The 20,833-nt window shown below is 43.4% G+C and overlaps 1 protein-coding gene across 3 annotated transcripts in view; it reads right to left on the minus strand.

The window, feature by feature from the left end:
- Window positions 1–20,833, minus strand: part of FHIP2B (FHF complex subunit HOOK interacting protein 2B) — a 124,533-nt gene that overhangs the window by 32,512 nt on the left and 71,188 nt on the right. For all 3 annotated transcript variants that reach the window (XM_069213978.1, XM_069213979.1, XM_069213980.1), the window contains 5 exons: window positions 18,231–18,339; window positions 15,584–15,660; window positions 14,485–14,680; window positions 11,643–11,812; window positions 4,400–4,531 (listed from right to left, as the gene is read on the minus strand). In XM_069213978.1, coding sequence (XP_069070079.1) covers window positions 4,400–4,531; window positions 11,643–11,812; window positions 14,485–14,680; window positions 15,584–15,660; window positions 18,231–18,339 — 684 coding nt within the window. The remainder of the gene's footprint in view (window positions 1–4,399; window positions 4,532–11,642; window positions 11,813–14,484; window positions 14,681–15,583; window positions 15,661–18,230; window positions 18,340–20,833) is intronic.

The following is a 20,833-nucleotide window of genomic DNA, read 5'->3' on the forward strand; positions in this document are numbered from 1 at the left end:
AGGCCCATGGAAGAATGCTGATCTTTTGCAGACATGGATATACAAACACATCTGGTTGAAATCTATAAAGTGTTTGTCCCGTGAGTGTTACATATGTAAATTGTAAGTGTGTGTAGGCGAGTGAGAGGAAGGAGTGTTAGGAGATCCTATTTGGCATGCAGAACTCAGTAAATGTGTAGAGTCACAGAATATGCAGAAATGTACTGGCTGCACTGTAGCTCCTCTGTTCATGCAAATTCCAAATAGTGAAAGCCCCACCATGAGGAGCTACATGCACAAAAAGATGGGAAAGCACACAATGTAATACACATGCCTACTTACACAGGAGGCCACAAGACACCACCCACCTTCTTCCTTAATACAGGACATCATATGCACACAAATCACACAACGCTAATCACTTCCAGATTGAAGATCACAGAAAGGAGAAAGCAAACTCATTCAATTCATCTTGCCCAATCTTCCTCACACACACACACAAATCAGAGTTCACACGAGTAACAGGAAAGCACCTAGTATCCCATGCTCCTCCCTTCCTTTCAGATTAGGCTGCAATCATAAACCTCCCCTTTGCACTGGTGATCAGTCAACGTAGAAGGCACCCAAGCAACACTGTCCTTTGCTAGTCATCCTTTCACCTCATCTTTGGCATTTAGGTCCATAAACTTCATACACCGTCCTACCCGCATAGGTCCTCATATCACCACTTTGGGAATCCACATTTTCACATTTCAACCGAAAGAGTTAAATCATCACTGTTCACTTCTCACTTAGACACTATGCACAAAGAAAATATATGCAAATCTGCGCACAATGCATATTTGAAATAAATGCATCACTAGCACTTTGTTAATCCTTTTCTTGCGGCAAATTGCTGTAGTCTTCACACGCTTAGCACCTACCCAACATCCTAAAACCTAAAATTAGACTTACTTAGAGGAAATGGGATGAATAGAACAAAGCATCCAGATGGCCAAACACCATGAAAGTAATAATCTAAATTCACTCCCACACAAGGCATTAAATAGAGTCCATGAATAAAGTACATATTCCGAGATGCTAAAAATTAATGTACACATTAAATGAAGCGTACTGCTCTGCATCTGTATATAATTACTGTGAAACAACTACACATTTGGTACGCCCTACTTCAGCAAACATCAATGGCGGCTACTGACACCTGACTTGATGCCCTAGTACTTCATCTCACATCCACAGGGTTGATGCTTGCTCCATTACCAGAGGGAAACCTACAGTACATACAAAGGTCACCTAGACATCAGCCAGAGCTCAAATGTGCCCCCAAGATGTTAATCTGCTCTTTGGATGCTCCCTCATTTAGGAACGTGTTGGAGAAACCCTAGAAATGGAGCTTGGAATTACGACACGTCTTGTGCAGGGCTACTGGTACCAGTAAAATATTGAAATAAAAATGGTGCAGTCCTTCAATGACCCCATTCATAAATTGCTACACAGACCTGTTCTCCGCTTCAGTTTTCCATTAGAAATTCTGTGGCTCGTTTGGAGCCTCAATATTGGCGGCAGAAGACGGGTTGTAGCTACTATCTTGCAGCCAATCTAAAGCATCTTTGCTCCATGATGCTGAAGCTACGTAAGAGCCTCTAACTGTGGCAAATGAATGTAGTCAGAAGTCATTTACCCCGAAGAACAGCTGTTTATCACACCTACCTGTTGCCTGTTCTGCACTTGTCCCCAGACACCATTCACTCACCCTGACAGTATTTGTGTTTACATTTCGCTGTGAAGAGAATCATTTTGTGTATCCTGGACCACTGCTCCTCTGACATCAATAAACCCGCTTCCACCCACATTCAGTGTCTGTGAGCCTTGTAGATTTTAGCTCAAATATTCGGAAACAAAACGTGACCTTTTCTTGGTTTGCAAGTCCAATTATCAACCTCCTTTTTTCTGGCTTTTTTCCTAAAAGGCGTTTACTTCTTGGGATTTTAAAGGAACATATACGGGTAGAAAATGTATCATATTTTCCGTGCATGGCAGAGGGGTGTTCTCTGTAGGGAAAATATTCTTGTGTTAATTTAAACTGTGTTCCCTCCATATCTCGGACAGGACAATATGGGCCAGATGCATCAAACCGATTCGCATTCGCAAATGGTCTTATTTGCGGAATCAGGCCATTTGTGAATGCAAAAAGGCATTTTGGTATGTATTAATCAAAAATGCCATTCAATAGCATGTTACTGAATCGCCGTTTGGGACTAAGGGCCAGATGTAGCAAAAAAGCAAATTGCGACTTGCAATTTGCGACTCCGTGCGACTCGCAAATTGCAAGTCGCAATTTGCTATGCAGAAAGGTGTCTCAGACACCTTCTGCAACTCGCAATGGGGTCGCAAAGACCCACCTCATTAGTATTAATGAGGTGGGTCGCAGTTTGCGACCCCATTGTGAGTATGGGCACTCACGGGGATGGTGGCCTGCTGGAGACAGCAGACCTCCATGTCCGTGACTGCTGTTTAATAAAGCAGTTTTTTTTTCTATCTGCAGCCCTTTTTCCTTAAAGGAAAACGAGCTGCACTTAGAAAAAAAAACGAAACCTTTTGTTTCGGTATTTTTCAGAGCAGGCAGTGGTCCATAGGACCACTGCCTGCTCTGAACAATTATTTTTGTTTCCATTCACAAAGGGGAAGGGGTCCCATGGGGACCCCTTCCCGTTTGCGAGTGGGTTACCATCCACTTCAAGTGGATGGTAACTGCGATTTCATTTGCGACCGCTTTTGCGGTCACAAATGAAATTGCATAGCATTGCGAGTCGCAAATAGGAAGGGGTCACCCCTTCCTATTTGCGAGTCGGAAATGCATTTTGCGAGTCGTATCCGACTCGCAAAATGCATTTCTGCATACCGGAGAGGCTTTTGCGCCTCGCAAACGGCGTTTTTCGCCTTTTGCGAGTCGCAAAACCCTTTTTACATCTGGCCCTAAGAATGTACACCGATTCGGTATTTGGAAGGGGCCTGTTTAAGGCATCCAAAAACAGAATTGGAATGGTATATATTATTGTTTTGCAACCCAATTCCGGTCGCAAAACAGTAATACTTTGCCACTAATTCCAAATTAGTGGTAATACACTTGCATATTGGAAGGGGTTCACATAGGACCCCTTCCCTCTGAGAATGTAAAAAATGAAACAAACGTTTCCTTTTTTGAAACACATCTCGTTTTCCTTTGAAGAAAACAGGATGCATTTCAAAAGAAAAGAATAAGCTTAGTTTAAAAGCAATAACAGACCATGTGGTCTGTTGAACCTAGCAGGCCATTATCCATCGAAGGCTGCAATTCCTAATGGGTCTCAAATTGCGACCTGCTTCATTAATATTCATGTGGTAGGTCGAGTTGCAACCTACTAGGAATCGCTATTTGGAAACAAACAGGTTCATACATTAGGAATACAGATTTCCTAATTGCGATTCGGAGATAATCGCAATTAGGAAATCGCTATTCCTTATATTCGTACATGTGGCCCTTAGTGACTAAAAAAGAATATACAAACACTATTCCTTACAGAGTGGCATCAATCTTACTCCCTTCCCTTCCACATTCTAACCTGCCAGCCAAACCGGCTAACCTAATCGCCAGCTCTTAAGTGGGCCTTGTAAAAAAAGTCCTTTTCCTTTGATGAAAAATATAGAAATAAGGGTCATTTGGGGAAGCAATTTTTGATAAACTGGAAAGAGCAAACAATGACATTGTTTGACGCGACTCAGTGCGGGGCAAGGGGCAAAGAAAGCAAGGCTAGACATCACGACAGTTAAAGAAAACTAGGACATACCTACAAGGCAGTGGATTGTACCAGGAAAAGCAAGATAGGACACCGAACAAGGCAGAAGCTAAAAAGAACATGGTATATCGAGAAACAAACCAGGAAATTACAGTAGGAGACTCACGTCAGGGCACTTAATTGGAAAAGAGAAAAGACAATCTATGACATTGGGAGAAGCTAGAAAGTGCATCAACACTCGGGGAGGAAAGATGATACATCACACAAGAAAAGAAGGACAAGGCAATGAAACAGGAGAACCTAGACAGTACAAGCCGCCAGGAGGTGTAAGACGTGATTTAACACTGGGAAAATCAAGAAAAGATAGTGATCGGTAATCCTCCCCTAGGAAAAGACAATACACCGTACTGGAAGAAACAAGACAAAACTCAGCATTGGAAGTCTGGATCTTTCACAAAGATAATCATGAAAAAAAACTGTATGGGTCAAAGCAAGATGGGAGACCGTACAGGGTAAACCTTATGAGTACAATAAAAGAACAAAGATATAAGACTAACTGCACTGGTAGAAGCAAGACAAAATCTTGCACTGGGAGAGCAAGATAGTGGCACAGCTCATACAAAGCACGACAAATGTACACTCACCTGTTGACAATCTGATTTGCTTCCACCTTTCCACTTGATTTTGCTTGTGCAGATAATTGAGTGCTCCTTTTCGGAACAGTAAACCTGACCTCTGGAAATCCATCAATGAAATAGGGATCTTCTTCAAACTCCCTGAAGTGAAAAAGATATGTAAGGAGAATGACAAATAGCATGAAGAAAAAGACAGCAGATCTTCATATAAGTAGGCCCAGCCAAATTTTCATTTTGCTCCACTTGTGTTTTTTCGTTAACACCAGTTTTGCACTTTGAGTAATTTTTGCAACAATGTAAGTTATTACATAAAAGAAAATTACTCCTAACTTTTACACCACTACATCTAAGTTAGTGTGCACACACTAAGTACACACAAATGCATACACATTAGTGAGCAGGTACCAATTAAGAAATCTAGGGCCAGATGTACGAAGCCTTTTGCATGTTGCAAACTGAGAAAAACGCAGTTTGCGGCATGCAAAAGGCCGAACGCGATGCTCATCCCCAAATTGCGAGTCGGTTGGGAATGCGACTCGCAAATAGGAAGGGGTGTTCCCTTCCTATTTGCGACCGCATCGCAATTCAGAGTTGCTTTGTGGCCGCGAATGCGGTCGCAAACCAACTCGCAGTTACCACCAGTGTCACATTGGTGCTAACTCATTCGCAAAAGGGAAGGGGTCCCAATGGGACCCCTTCCCCTTTGTGAATTCCGAAAAAAATATTTTTTCAGAGCAGGCAGTGGTCCTATGTACCACTGCCTACTCTGAAAAAAACGAAACCAAACGGTTTCGGTTTAGTTTTCATTTTGCAGCTCGTTTTCCCTTAAGGAAAACGGGCTGCAAAATGAAAAAAAAAAACTGCTTTATTGACAAAGCAGTCACAGACATGGAGGTCTGCTGACTACAGCAGGCCACCATCCCTGTGAGTGCAGGGACTCGCTATGGGGTCGCAAACTGCGACCCACCTCATGAATATTGATGAGGTGGGTCTTTGCGACCCCATAGCGAGTTGCAGAAGGTGTCTGAGACACCTTGCTGCATCCAATTTTGCGAGTTGCAAATTACGAGTCGGTCAGACTCGCAATTTGCAAGTCGCAAAATTGGAGTTTACTACATCTGGCCCCTAGTCTGTGGCGGTGTTGTTTCTGAGAACCTTTACCATTCCCCCTTGGATGATTGGAAGGAAGACCTTCAACACTACAAGAATCTCCTGTAACTCCTGCAAAAATGATGTGGATATATGTCTCAGACAGAGACTAGAATGCCCAGATCTCTACCTCTCCCAGATAACCTCCCCAACCCAGAAGGAACATATCTTTCACCACCATAATTTCTGGGTGGGGAAGCACGTGGCGTCTGCAAGCAGCTACCAACTGCTTGTGGTCCAACTGCGATCGAGCAGCTACCACTGCAGATCTTTTAATCAAACTTTCTTTATTAAAGTTTCGTCATATACCAAAGAGCAAGAGAACATATCAGTGAAATTGACAGCAGTCTTAAAATATATTGCTAACATAGTTTACAGATTCCACAACAATTTAGTGTCAATTGTAAAAGCTACAGCAAATATTCATGTTGGGCCGTTACATTGAGGGAAGGGGAAAAGAGAAAGAACGTTCTTTACAAACGTAAATAAGAACTAGAGAAAAAAACAATATGCACCATGAATATCAGCTATTAGCATCTTTCATTAAGCACCAAGTACAAGTTTTGTGTAATTTATGGTCTCCTCTATTGGAGGCGCATAGCCTCAGGGGTCATGGGTATTCTATATCTGAAAGATGTGGAGTGCGTGGCTACGAGTGGGTAGGCCGGTAGAGTGAGGCCTCTAGAGAGAAAGGACACCAGTGGACCCCATTGGAATTCAACATTTCTTTGAATATCCTCCAAAACGGTTAGGGCCTGCCAAAGTCTTGCATGCCGTTGAGTGATCGAGGGCGCTGTTGGTTTCTTCCATGCCGCCACCAGAGCCATCTTGGCGGTCGCCAAGCACAGTCACACAATCACCCTATCACTCGCTGTTTGCTATTGAAGGGATTTGTCTCTAAGTCCTATAAGAGCGAAGCCAGGGGAGGCCGGGATTGGATAGCCCAATATGTCTTTTATCTGATCTAACATTTCAGACCAGTATGGTCGAATCGAGGGGCAGTTCCACCATGTATGTCTGTATACTCCCAATAGGCCACATCCCCACCAGCAGGTGTCAGTGGTGGTGGGGAAGATCTTTTTATGTTTTGAGATGTATAAGTACCAATCATATAGAGTTTTGTATTGAGCCTCCCTCAACCCCATTGTATCGCGGGATATGGTGCCACAATCGGGCTCACTGGTCTTCTGAGATATGTTCACCAAGGAGGTCAGACCAGAATTTTACATAACAGGGAGAGGTGCGAGGGATCATCTTCAACAATAGCTGGTAGAGAAATGATATTGCCCCCTAGAATCTGCCTGTGATTTCACAAATTGTTATACGGGTGGGAGGTCTCGGTTTGCTGTTTCCCTAATGTCTGGGCGGAAGACCCAGTGCCATAGATGTGTATAGTGGTATCTTTCAGTTGGTGGCAATCCAAATTCTCTTTGGCAATTCTTGAAGGTGAGTATTTCAGGCCCATGGAATAATTCAAATATCACCAAACACCCTTCCGTCCTCCATCTCTCAAAGAGGCCCTGCGGAAGTCCTCGCGGGAAAGCCTGATTGAAGTGAATGGGTGTAAATGGAGATAGAAACTGGACCCACGCTCCCAACTTATTGACATTATCCCAAATGTCTAAAGATTTTCTAGTGGGGGTGCTAAGACACACATCACCGGGTCTATCAGCCTTAGGTTTCCATAACAAGTCCCAAATATAGCATTCCGTCACTGCATGGTCCATATGGAGCCAATGTTTATGTTACTCTCGAAGTGACCACTCTGTGATTACTCATAATTGTGCTGCCTTGTAATATCTTGTAATATGTTTGGAAATCCGGGATGGCCAATCCCCCAACCGATCTTGGTAGCGAAGTACTTGGTAGGGGAGCCTAGCCCTTTCCTTTCGCCAAATAAATTTAGTCAGGAGAGTCCTCAGGGTAGAAAAAAAAACGTTTTCCATTGAGATGGGCAGTCCCTGAAAGAGATATAAAAACCTCAGCAGCACTGTCATCTTGAGGGCATGAATGTGACATAACCAAGTCATGTAGAGAGGTGAACATCTCTTGATGTCAGCCCTAAGTTGTTTAATCAGTGAAGGGTAGTTGACTTTGTAGAGGTCTACGATGCAGGGGTGAGTCTAATACCCAAATATATGAATCCCTTCCTTGTCCATTGGAAGGGGGAGTTGTGTGTCAAGTGCTCCATCTCAGCAGAGGGTAGGGTAAGATTAAGGAGATAGGCTATAGACAAGTTAATCTGGTACCCTGCGACTCCCTCAAATTCAGCCAGTTCGCTCTGCAGAGCTTGGAGTGAGGTCTGTGATGCCATTCAGGATAGAAGAATGTTGTCTGCAAACAGAGAGATCTTATGGTTAGTGGATCCAAAGGGTATACCCTGAATCTCCCTGTTCTGTTGCACTCTCTCTGCCAAGGGTTCTATACTAAGTGCGAACAAGAGGGGAGAGAGCAGGCATCCCTGGCGAGTGTCCCTTCCGAACTGAAAAGTCTTTGACCCAATTTGGTTTACCATCACCTAGGCCACCGAGGAAATGTAATTTCCTTGCACCATTGTGATAAACTTTTAATTAAAGCCAAAGTGCCTCATGGTTTGGGACATAAAAGACCAATCGACCCGGTCGAACGCCTTTTCTGCTTTTAAAGTGAACAGTATTGTGAGCATTCTTTTCTTAGTCACTCTCTCTATTAAGTGTAGCAGTCGCCTCAAACTGTCATGAGTTTGGTCTCCTCCACATAAATCCCGACTGATCTGGGTGTATCAGATGTGGCAATATTCTCTCTAAGCAGGTGGGCAATATTTTTTAGTACAATTTAGCATCAAGGTTAAGTAAGGCGATGGGTCTATAGGAGGAGCAGAGGTGTGGGTCTTTTCCTGGTTTCGGTATGACTGATATCAGTGCTTCACTCATCAAGTGGGTGATGCCCGGTTTAGTGGCTATGTAATTAAACAGCTTAGTCAATAGTGGTAAAAGCTCCGACGCGAAAGTCTTATAGAATTGTGCTGTGAAGCCGTCTGGTCCAGGTGATTTGTGCAATTTTAGCACAAATATCGCTGCCCTAACCTCCTCCTCATCTATAGGCTCGCCCAGAATCTCAATCTGTTCCTAAGTGAAGTGTGGTAGGGGGGCCTTGTCTAGATAGTGCAACTGTTCAGACCTTGCTGGCCTGTTACTGAAAGTGGTTGCTTTGTCTCGTTCTGTCTTGGCCTCTCCCCCTTGTCTCAGGAGGAGGGTGGGAATATACTCTCTCTTTTTTACCCTCAGTTGTCAGGGCAATCTGGGTCCTATTTTGTTGCCCTGCATATATGCCCCATGGCGAAGGCGAAGCCTGGTAAACTCTGCTCTATTTGTATAGATTTCATGTAGTTTCCCTCTAATTGTTGTGACATTTTGTTGTGTTTGTAGAGTGGGGGATTGTTTGTGTACCTGCTCTGCCTTCTTTAATTCAGCTGCCAGGGTCACTCGTTATCAGGTTTTTTGCTTGGTAAGAGTGGACATCAACGAGACCCATTTCCCTCTAGTAACTGCCCTGAATGCATTCCAAGTGTTAGCCATGTCGGTGTCTTGAGGGTCATTTAGAGTAAATTACTGAGAGATGGCTTTGCGAACTACATCACGCATTGTCTCATCTCAAATGATAGGGGTATTGAAAAAAAAATACCTCCTCTCCCTTGGGACCCCTCTGGACCAGTCTAAATTCAGCTGTACTGGGGCATGGTCAGAAATTATTATGGGGTGAAATTCCAATGTGTGAATGCTCTGGGCGAGGGATTGACTTGTAAATATGTAATCCAGTCAGGAATAAGTACAATGGGAGTGGGAAAAAAAGGTATAGTCCTTAGTGTCAGGATGTGTCACCAAGCATCGAGTAGCCCTAATTCAGCCATCCTTTTTTTCAAGGATGTGGAGAAGCTGGCGGATGGGGCATGTGCAGGGTGAGAGGCATCTACATCTTTGTCCCAGATCAAATTTAAGTCTCCCAATAGGATAATCTTCCCCTCTGAAAATTCCCCCATTTGCTGAAGGCAAGAGTTAATAAAGATCGCCTGAGCCGTGTTAGGAGCAAACATGGTAGTTATCGTAAAAGTGCGGCCAGTTATTGTACCTTTCACCATCAGAAATCTCCCTTCCTTGTCAGGTTTATGTGCAATATGTTGGAAGGCTAGGGACTCATGAAAAAGGATAGCCACCCCTTTGTGTTTTATGGTATGGCATGACCTAAATGCTGTCGGATACTTCCTATGTCGGAGTTTTCCCTCTTCATTGCGTGTCAAAGGAGTTTCCTGTCAGGCTACTATATCATACCTCGCGTCCAGGAGATATTTCCATGTCTTTTGTCTCTGACAGGGGTAATTCAGTCCCCTTACATTCCACATTATTGTGACTAAAGTTTGTACTGGTAACCAATGTCATTCAACGTGGTTGCCTCCCGCCTATCCCCCACCTACCTCTGTCCCTCCCAGTGGACTGATATTGACCCCGGGTGCGTTCAGTCACATATCTCACTACAAGCCTACTCATGGTTATCAACAAATAACAATATATTAAAACAAGTTGGGACGTTAGTCCTGTACATAGTCTATCATTCGTATAACTGTAGATCATTTTGGGCATTCTGACAAAACCTGCCTTAGCATTCTCAATGAATGGTGTTATGTATCGAGCTGGGGGAACAAACTCTGGGGCGAAGAGTTGTGGCAGTGTATTGCATTGCTTCAGAGATGCCAGTGTCCCCTATAGAGGGGGACCCTCGCAAGTGTACAGGACCACATCAAAACAGTCCTAGCTTTGGTGGAGTTTATCTTCAAGAGAGAGGCAAAAGGATTTTGTCTTGCCAGGTAAAAGTTCAGGTAGAGAGAGTCACAGGTTCCCGGTACCCCTTTCTCCCCTTTCAGTTGGAGCATCTCAACGCGAGCCATGGGTTTGGTTACCTCTTGGGTGCAGGCTTCTCAAGAGGTAAGTCTTTTGTGCTGTTAGAGTTAGCTGTGTCTGAGATCGATCTGCCCAGAAGATTTGCTGAAGTGATGCATTTTGTTTTGACAGGAGATGGCTTGTCCAAATGGTAAGGTCCAACGGTACTTCACATTGCTCTTGTGGAGGTAGTCCGTGATTGGCCTAAATTGTAGCCTTCTTGCTAACGTGGCCGGAGCTATATCTTGATACACTAAGCATGTCGCTCCTTGAAACAAGACAGTGTCCTCCTTCCGGGCCGCCTGCAGGATCGCTTCCTTCATCTTAAACAAGTGTAGCTTTATCAATACGTCGCAAGGCCTTCTTCCTTCCGCAGTCGACGGTAGACCCAAAAGCCAGAGCTTGAGATGACAAATGCTGAGAAACACTTCAATCGGCATACATTGGTATCAGCTGCCTTTTCCAGGAATTCCTTACCTGTTTTTAAGATTTCCACATGCTCAGGAACCTCTCTATGCTCTGAGGTCTGTCTCCTTCCAGATAACCTCTGTAATTACTGTCTACTCACATTTACAATTTACCAATTGCTCATTTATGGTACAATTTTGCACTATTTTGCACATCAGTTTCATTATCTGCCAAACTCGGAGCATTATCTACTATGTGAAAACATTTCCAAAAGGGGACCACCAGTGGCAAGCAGGAATGGTAGAAATAAATGTGGAGTTCTTCAACCAATAATGAGGAAGAATAGTGAAAAGGTAGGAGGTTATATGCAGAAGCAGATATTTCTAAGCAGGAATGATGAAAATAGAACCTTCCAGTCTCACACACAGGTCTGCAGTAGACTGCATGTGCATAGTGGATACAACAGATGTCACTTGCAACTAGGGGCTGCACAAGCTCTGTGAGAATACAATGAAATGAAATATTATACAAGAAGTTATCTCTAGGTGCTAGTGTACAGTTGTATGCTTGGTTGGTTTGACAGCCAAGTCCTTAAAAATGAATCTGATCTGAACTCCGCAAGAGACTTTGCCATCCATAAATGTTCTGCAGGGGCCTTCTGCAGAGAAATGCCCTATCAAGCAGGCCTTTAACCACCCATGGGTGTTACTCTAAACTTGATTTGTTTACCGCAGTGGACCATCAGTAAAATATTTATCATGCACGACGATAAAGGCACTTACTCTGTGCTTTCAAACTGATCGAGGTCCACAGGGCTCCTCTCCTCCGGTCCATGGATACTATGTGCCATGTAGGTCCTCCCTTCCAAGTTTCTCAGGACGAGGTTGTGGATGATTTGCTCATGTGGTTTCCGCAGAAGAACCTCAAAAAGGCGCAATGTGGCAATACTGATCTACAGAAGAAATTGGTGCAATATAAAGACAGCCAACAAAAAGGGATGGAATGAAACACAATAAATAGTACAAAGTGTCTCAAGCACAGTCAGGCCTATGAACTCCCATGGAGAATATTGTTACATTTAAGTGTGTTTATGTTTTCAACTGAAACCTCAAAAGAATACAGAGTATTATTAATTGTTTTATCTGTTTTCAAACAACCCCAGCCTCTGAAATGCTCCCAAACTCCCTAAACGAAACCCCACTAAAATAAAGACCATTTTGGATGTTTAAATTGTTATCATGGAAGAAATAGCCACATGTTTAACAATTTTCTAGTAAACACCCTTCTGAGCCATTGACCATAACCTCTGAAATCGAAATATCACCTTGTCAGTGTTGAGCATATTTTCTTTTGAGTTCCTGGGACTGCCTTCTGAAATGAGCAGTGAGGATAGTTATGCATGTGCTTAGCATGATGAAGTAAGCCTTAACCAAAACATGCCTTTGCGACTGCGCAGCACCAACATGTTTGTCATCTGATGGAGGGAGGTGTCAAGTTCACTCGGAGAGAGCAGTAAATGTGCAACGTTTGAGGGATGCATGTGAAAGTCAAATTTAGGCAGCACCTCATATGTTCAGGCCCCAGGGGTCTAATGGTGGAGATGGGCTTTCATAATCTCTTTTCGGCTTCATAAGACGGTTCCTTCCACATGCCATGGCTGAGTGCATCCTGGAGTCCTAGACTTGTAGTACAGCTTGCTACTGATTTCTTTTCTTGCCAACATTCTGTGGCCATAAAGAGGTAGGACTTTTCAATGTTCAAACATGCTAAATTGCATAATGATGACATCACAGCAAATGACATCAAAACATGTAACCTAAACACCACATCACAGGAAATTACCTCACGTGACGTGACCTAAATCAAACTGCAAGAAAAGACTGCACGTAGTTTGATAAAGAAGACACTGCTTCACGTGTGAGATGGCTAGGCTTAAGTGGCTGAGAGGTTGTATTGTGCTCCACAGAGCATGGCAGCAGGCGTGCACTGCCGGCTCTCCAGTTCAGCCATGTTCTATCCATTCATTAGTCACTGACCATATATAATCTTCAGATCTTTCCCTTGTGTTTTATGGCTATCGAGTGTGACCGTTTTAAGCCATCTCATTACTTTCAGACCCTTCTCCAGTTTTACTGACCGTCACCCAAGTATCCCAGTTCTATCATTATTTGCTTGCACCTTCAAGAGAACACAGAAAGGAGAGACAGAAGTAATGGGACAAACGAGAAGGCAGACAAAGAGCATATATGGCTAGAAAAAGTAGAATGAAGAGTCGAAATGAGGGAAAGAATACAGAAGGGATGGTAGCAGGGAAAAAGGAAGAATGAGACCCATGGTAGACGGAGAATGAAGGGGAACATGAGAGAACTGGACAGGATGGGATATGAGGAAAGAAAATGGACATTGCAAGTAAAAGGAGAAGAGGTGAGAAAAGAGAGCGCGTAAGAAAGGATGGAAGTGAGAGCGAGGAGGAAAGACTGAGCAACTGGGAGCAGAAGAACTGAGGGGGGGAAATAACAGGTGATATGGCTAGAGGAAGGAGGAGAGGGATCAATAGAGAGGATGAAAAGGCAAAGTAAAGGAGGAATGGACAAATGGATTTGAGAAATGAAAGGCACAGGGATGGACAGACAAACAAAAGAGATTGAAAGAGGAGAGAAGGAGTGAAAGAGAGGAGGGAGAAACACGAGTAATGTGAGAACAAGAACTTGGAGAATGAAAAAATGAGGAGGGGTAGACAGAGAGGAGATGGGGTTGAGGGGAGGAAGACGTGTGGAGGAAAAGGAAACATGAGTATATATATAGAAAGAATGAGGAAAAGGATGTGTGCAAAGGGACCAACAGTGGAGGATGGGAGAGCTGAACTCAAAGGGCCAGATTTAGAATTCAGCGAATCACTGGAGCAATTAGGTTAATACTGATTAATCCACAGGCAATGCGGATCCTTTTCCAAGGTAGAATGGGTACTTCAGGGCTGGGAAGATATAGTCAAGGAGCGGGAGACACATTTTCCATTCAATTACTTCACAATTCTGTTTCCGAGAAAATCCCACTATTTTTTTTATCTAGGTAGACCCATGGAACAGGTACATTTTAAAGAGTGGAGTGAGCCTAATCTGCGAGGAGGAAGGGGCAACTCGGACGCGAAGCGGTGTAGAGTCTGACTGCTGAAATACTACCTCTCAGAATTTCTGATCTGTTTAGCTCTTGCTGCTGTATACTTTGAAGGGGCAATAAATTCCAGGTTATCGGTGAAGTATGCCTAATTAGCTGCAGTGTTCTATTGATAAGGACATATATCAATATTTGATGTTGCCAAAAAACATACATTTGTATAGTTACAGGTACTGATTTGCATTTGTGTGAACGTCATCTTTGGTGCACGATTTTGACAATTACATGTTTTTATTCATCAGTGTGTACATTTAGGGTGTAGTAAAAAAATTTTTTTTTCTTTTTTGTAACATTTAATATTTGGTAGGAATAATTGGTTTTGCATACCTTAGTGTCTCCAGTCAAGCTGAATAATTGTATAGCCAGCAGCGAGAGCCTGGGTAATTATGTCAAAGTCATTATTTAAGTTCGAAAAAGGTTTTTGTAACACCTTTCCTTAGCAGCACTTACCTCGTCAGACAAGTGATTGCAGTGCTCGATCAGTTGGCCGCGCAATGGGTGCCGGTGGTGTGAGTCTGTGCGAGCTTCTCGCTGCCTCTCGCTACCCAGCAGAAAGAAGACCACCTCCTCCAAGAGCGCTGGCGCTGTGATCTGCCGGACAAGTGCCGCAATGACTGCCGTGGAGGTAAGTATGCCATACTCATCCCTGTGATACCAGAGGGAAGGAGACAACAAGTCAATGACTTTATACCAGTAACACCAATATTGAGGATCTCAGCAAATTTTGTAGACTCTCCACCTCAATCTGGACCTGCAGCTGCCCATGCCATTCTGTTACTCCAACCCACACACAGCTGAGCGAGGGCACCTCAATGCCAGTTCTTGCACCCATCCTACTGTGCTACTGGAACAGAGGCTGGGATAACAAAGGTAAACTTAGACCTGAAGTCTAAGTTTAGACTTAAGGTCAAAACGTAGACTTCAGGTCTAAAGATAGACTGACTTCATGTCTACACTCAGACTTCAGATCTACATGTAGTCTTCAAGTCTAAACTTAGACTTCAGCTTTGGTTTTACCTTTATGAACCCGGCCCAGAACCTCTACTAATGCAACCCAGTCAGGTCCTGCGCCGGTTGCTACTGTTCCAGTACTGCAAGTCACACAGCAACTCTGTCAATTTAACGTCAATCATGGCCTTCAGCACCTTCTGCTATTCTGGTAATGGAACCCACACATAACTCTCCCAATGTACCTCAGCCTTGCCTCAAAACACCACCAGTTATTCTTGTACTGGGACCAACATGTGTTTTTCTCCACAATACCATTTAGCAGCACCCCTCACAGTTTCAGTACAGAGGCCACATACAGCTGTTCTTCAATCTTGATGTACAGATCTTCTGCTGTACAAATACCGAGACCCCCACACAACTCATAGTATGTACGTCAATCCTGACATGCATCATCTACTATTCTGCTTTGGAACACACAAAGAAGCTCTATCAATGCACCTCAGTCCAGTAACTTCCAGTGCCCCATCTCTCAATCACAACGTATAAAATAAACTCACAGGCAACTTTAGTCGAGCAAAGCAAGTCTTGCAACACTTACATTTGCAGGAGCTGCGGCTGTAACAACCCGTAAAAGAGCCGGTCAGATATGGACTTTGACAGTGCAGATGCCAATAGCTATTAAAGAAAGACCAGAGAAGGACAAATAAGTAATGCATACAGCAAAACGGGTTTTGTCAACCACACAACCACATTCCAGTCTATACAATTACTCTGGGCATCCCACTCTACCTTGTACACTGAGTGACAGCTAAGTGGCCTTGAGGAATCTTCAAGTTTTTATGATCAGAATCTCAAACTGTAACAGAAGGAGAGGTATTCAAGGAATATCCGAGTTTTGAAAAAAGAATCTAAGGCACAAGAAGATTGCATTTTGATGGGGAATAAAGCACAAGCATGTGCAAAATCAAGGAAGATGGGATTGTCCACAAAAGTATGGAAAACAAGACTGACAGTATGCTGACTGTACAGTACCAATCATGCCAGTTCCTTAAAATAATGTGTTCCTGAATTCCAGGATCATCTAACTTCTCACTGGGAGTAGAATGCGCCTTGGTGCAGAACAGGCCTTCCTAAAACGCTTGGTGAGAATGTATCCCTGAGAACAAACATCTCTGTGTAATGCAAAAATCTGACTAAGCAGTCCAGAGCTGCTCAACACCTCTCAAGAATGTGCTCCAGACTTCATACAAGCTGACAATTCACTTTGAGGACGTACCCCTAAAGAATGTGGCTCATTTCCCAAAGCATCACACACAAAAAATGTGATGGTCGAGATGTTTGCTAATAGCATAAACCACTGGCAATTGCTATGGGCAGGACTCCAGACCGTTGTTTTTATTGCCCACCATGCCACTCTAGACAGAGGTCCATCTTCTGCAAATCAGTACAGAACCTACTCCTTGTGGATCAGTCCATCTAGAAATGTCAAATAAGACCCCCTCCAGAAGGGAACACAAACAACCCCACACCAGTTTCAGCCTTGTTAGGGCTCATAAATGAGGTATAGCTTAAATCCTGTGTCAGACACAGTAAGGCAGTGGTTCTCAACCTTTTAACTACTGAGATCCCCCACTGAATCACTACTGGAAGCCGGGGACCCCTAAGCAATTTGTACGATTTATATTTCGAACATTAAAACACTAATTCACAAAAAACAAACAAGTTCACGCCAAACAAGCACTCAAAATATTAAAGATATAATTATTTTATATTAAAAAATATGCAGAAATAGAAAAACATTTATGGGAATCTCAGCGATTAATATTTTAATGTTTGTTTTTATTTACGAAAGCTGAATCCTCAAATCAGATTCTACATTTCTCAAGCAATTTCGGTTTTTATTTTCTAGGTACGTAGGATCTGAGAAAGCTTTTTTCACATAAATTTGTGGTGGTGAAAGGAAGTAAAAACATAAGGGCCTCATCTCTCTATAACCTCTGTCACATGTAATTCATTTGTTTTATTGCACCTCTCATACAAGAGTATTGTGTGGGAGCACTTTACAGGGGACTACAAAGTGTAGGATTCACATGTCATCCACACTAGTAGGCATTTTCTAAGAGTGCTTGGTCTGGGGAAGCACAAACACAGGATTCAGAACATAACACAGTGGTTATTGTTGACTTTAATAATAAGAATGTATTTCTCTGCAAGAAAACCTTTTTTAGCAGCACAAGGAAAATGAAAGACTGAGAAAGAAAACATAACTTTCTAATTTGTGCCATGCAGTTTGCATGCATTTCTTTGATGGCAGTTCACAGCTCACTGTGCTAGATTAAGATTGTAAATTAAGAACTGCACACTAACCAAAGAATCTTTGTGACAAAATCAGTAACCCACTGTGGTATGTACATAAAACACTGTTCTTTGCATGATACATGTTCGTTGCAGCAGGCATATTAACCATGTGTGCTACCTTAGATAAGTCAAAACTGCCACCAGACAATACGCCCATCTCTCTGCAGCAGGTACATTAATCACTAGAGTTATCTTGATGCTTTTGTTGCCAGAAAGCTGCTGGATGTACAAAGAACTCTACACTGCTTTTAAAACTGCTTCACAAAGGAAGTAATAAATCTGTCCAGAGGCCCTAGCTGGAGAAGTGCCTTCTTGGTGGCCCAGGCCTGCGGACCCCCTAGAAATGTGTCACGGACCCTGGGGGTCCGCAGAGCACAGATTGGAAACTGCTGCAGTATGGGTCCTACATCTGTGCACCATCCTGGCCACTTGGAGAGTTACATCAAAAACACAAATGGTGATGGAAGTGTAATTCCAATAGTCTAAACCACTGGCAATTACTCTGGGCAGCATTTCAACCCATTGTTTTTCGCCCGCTGTGCCACTCTGGACAGAGGCCTGCCTAACCACTCATTACTGATATTAGTCCTGATGGGAAACAATTTACATGTATTCCTCCGTTCACCCTTTGTGTGTGTGATCACTTCCCAAAACAGTCAATAATCTGCTGTAAGTACAGCAGACTTAGCTAAACAACATGGAGGAACCTAGACCCATCCAAGAAATATGCTCCTGAATTCCAACACTAACAAGAGTTCACTGCGGCAAGAGCAGACCTGGCTGCTCAGTGTGGGCCAACCTGAACCCTTGAAATATGTTCCTGAGTTCCAACACTAACCGAGAGTTCAATGTGTTCCTGCACCCAAACACCTTTGTCTCAGTCTTACCGGATGTGCTTCTTTCACAAGATGATCACAGAAATCAATCCAGAGCATAAAACTATCCAAAACCTCTTTCCCTGGAAACACCTCTTCATCATCGGGAGGAGATGGCGACCTGCAAATTAGAGTATTGGTGTCAATATATATCAGGCACAGGTGTGTCAAAGAAAAATATTGTAACATCAAAGTCAAACTTTATTGCATAGGCAAATAAATGTAATTAAAAATAAATTACATGATAAACTACCCTAACATCCTAACCTGACCGAAACTAAAAACTTGGTTATCATCGGTGCTGGGTTACAGATTAAAATATTTTTTAATACGCCTAGTGTTGTCATCAATGATGTTTTTTCAGATGCTGGAGTGATGCGATCAATGATTTCATTGAACATGTTAGGTAATTAGCAGTGCATGGCAAAGGCACGAGCTACAGTTACTTGAGATAACTATAACTGGCAAATTTCAGTGGTTTTGTTTGTTTCAAATGGTATGTTTCAACAACATTTTCACCTATAAAATCCCTTTAAGCTTTGTTTTTTTTAGTGAATTTCTAGGTTTTTTAAAGCAAAGTATGATGGCTTGCCCTGTGACCAACCCTGACACTGTTGGGTTCCCAACACCCCACAGATGCCCAACCCCTGCCACGCGTGACCTTGGGTCATGCGCAGCAAGGGGTTGGGTGCACAGCCTCACCTGCCCTGTGCTCACTCCCCTGCAGGCGGCCAGCAAAATGGTGAGCTGGGTCCTGGATCCTGACTCCCTGATTGAATATATTGGAATCGGTTCTGGGGAAACAAAGCTTTACTTTTTTTATTAAAATTTTTCGATATAACATCAATGTGTCTTCCTTGAAAAGATGCTTTCAACGAATATGAATTCCATAGCCTCCATGACTAGTCACTTGACAGTAACAAAACAATTCAAAAATTACATATAGCTTTTACATAAAAGGGTGCTTTAAACTCAGTTATAAATTGTACCTTAAACAGTCCACAGTAAACCAAATAAAACGTAATTTACAATTAAAATGATGTTTTGCCCTCAGTATATTGTCAACTAAAGAGTCATGTTTGGAAGGGGACCTTCCTCACTGCAATCACTTCTCTTCATAGAGTTAGTGAACTGCAAGCTCTAAAAGGTAAAATAACCTTTTAGTGAGCTCAAAAAAAATTGGTCGTCTTGGGACGAAACCTCATTTTCTTCTCACGGTCGTCTGCCCAATCCAAGTCACTCAAACTATTAATTTGCCAAGTTTTTATCCCCAACCTCAAATGGTTGTAGAAAGAACCTTCCCACATGTTAGATGTTAAAGTACAAGTTACTTACCTTCGGTAAAGAAATATCTGGTAGAGACATATTCTAGTTGCAGATTCCTTACCTTAGAATTTTCCCCCAGCGTCAGACTAGATCCGGAGATTTTTCATCGAGCAATACCCTTGCGCGTCGGCAGGTGGCGTCGCTCAACTGAGCAGGCGTTGTTGGCGTCGTGTTCGCCGTGATGATGTCGGGAGTAGTATATAGACGCCACCCTCGCACAGTGATGTCAGTTTCTTTTAACGACTTTCCACGCCAAAGCGCAGAGCAGCTAAGAACACTGGGATTAGTGCGCCAGAGCTAGTGCCCTGAAAGGGGGAATCCCTGTCCCTAGAAATCAGTTTGCAAGTGGGGAGGATGGGTGGGCGGTAAGGAATCTGCAACTAGAATATGTCTCTACCAGATATTTTGTTACTGAAGGTAAGTAACTTGTACATCTGATAGAGACTTCTAGTTGCAGATTCCTTACCTTAGAATAGATACCCAAGCAATGCCATCCTCGGTGGTGGGTTGCGAACCAAGATCATACTAGGAAGTCCTGCAGGACCGAACAACCAAAATAGCCGTCCCGACTGACCTGACTGTCCAGACAGTAGTGCTTAGCAAACGTGTGCAGGGACGCCCACCTAGCTGCCTGGCAGATATCCAGGACCTGAACTCCGCGCGCTAACGCAGTGGAAGCAGCAGTTGCTCTGGTGGAATGAGCACGCAAGCCTTCAGGAGGTTGCTATTTGGCCAAAGCGTAGCACATTTTGATGCAAAGATGCACCCATTGAGAGATGGTAAGCTTTTGCACCGCCTTTCCTTTTTTTGTACCCACATACCCAACGAAGAGTTAATCATCCACCCGGAAATCTTTAGTACGATTGAGGTAGAACGCCAATGCTCTTTTTGGGTCCAGATGGTGGAGTCTCTCCTCCTCATGGGAAGGATGTGGGGGTGCGTAGAAAGTAGGCAGAGTGATGGACTGGCCTACAGGAAAGGGTGTAACCACCTTAGGAAGGAAGGAAGCCCTAGTGCGCAACACAACTTTGTCAGGGTGCACAGACAAGTAGGGAGGTTTTGAGGAAAAGGCCTGAAGCTCACTCACCCTGCGAGCAGAGGTGATAGCGACTAGAAAGACATTTTTGACGGCTCAAAGGGGGTACACATCAAGTAAGTAAGTACAAGATTCAGGTCCCACTGAGGCATGATAAATGGAGTGGGAGGAAATAAATGGGTGAGCCCCTTGAGGAATCTACTCACAATAGGAGATTTAAAGAGTGAGGGCTGATCAGGTAGCCTAAGAAAGG

Source organism: Pleurodeles waltl, chromosome 11 (assembly GCF_031143425.1).
Source record: "Pleurodeles waltl isolate 20211129_DDA chromosome 11, aPleWal1.hap1.20221129, whole genome shotgun sequence".
In the NCBI taxonomy this organism is placed as follows: Eukaryota; Metazoa; Chordata; class Amphibia; order Caudata; family Salamandridae; genus Pleurodeles; species Pleurodeles waltl.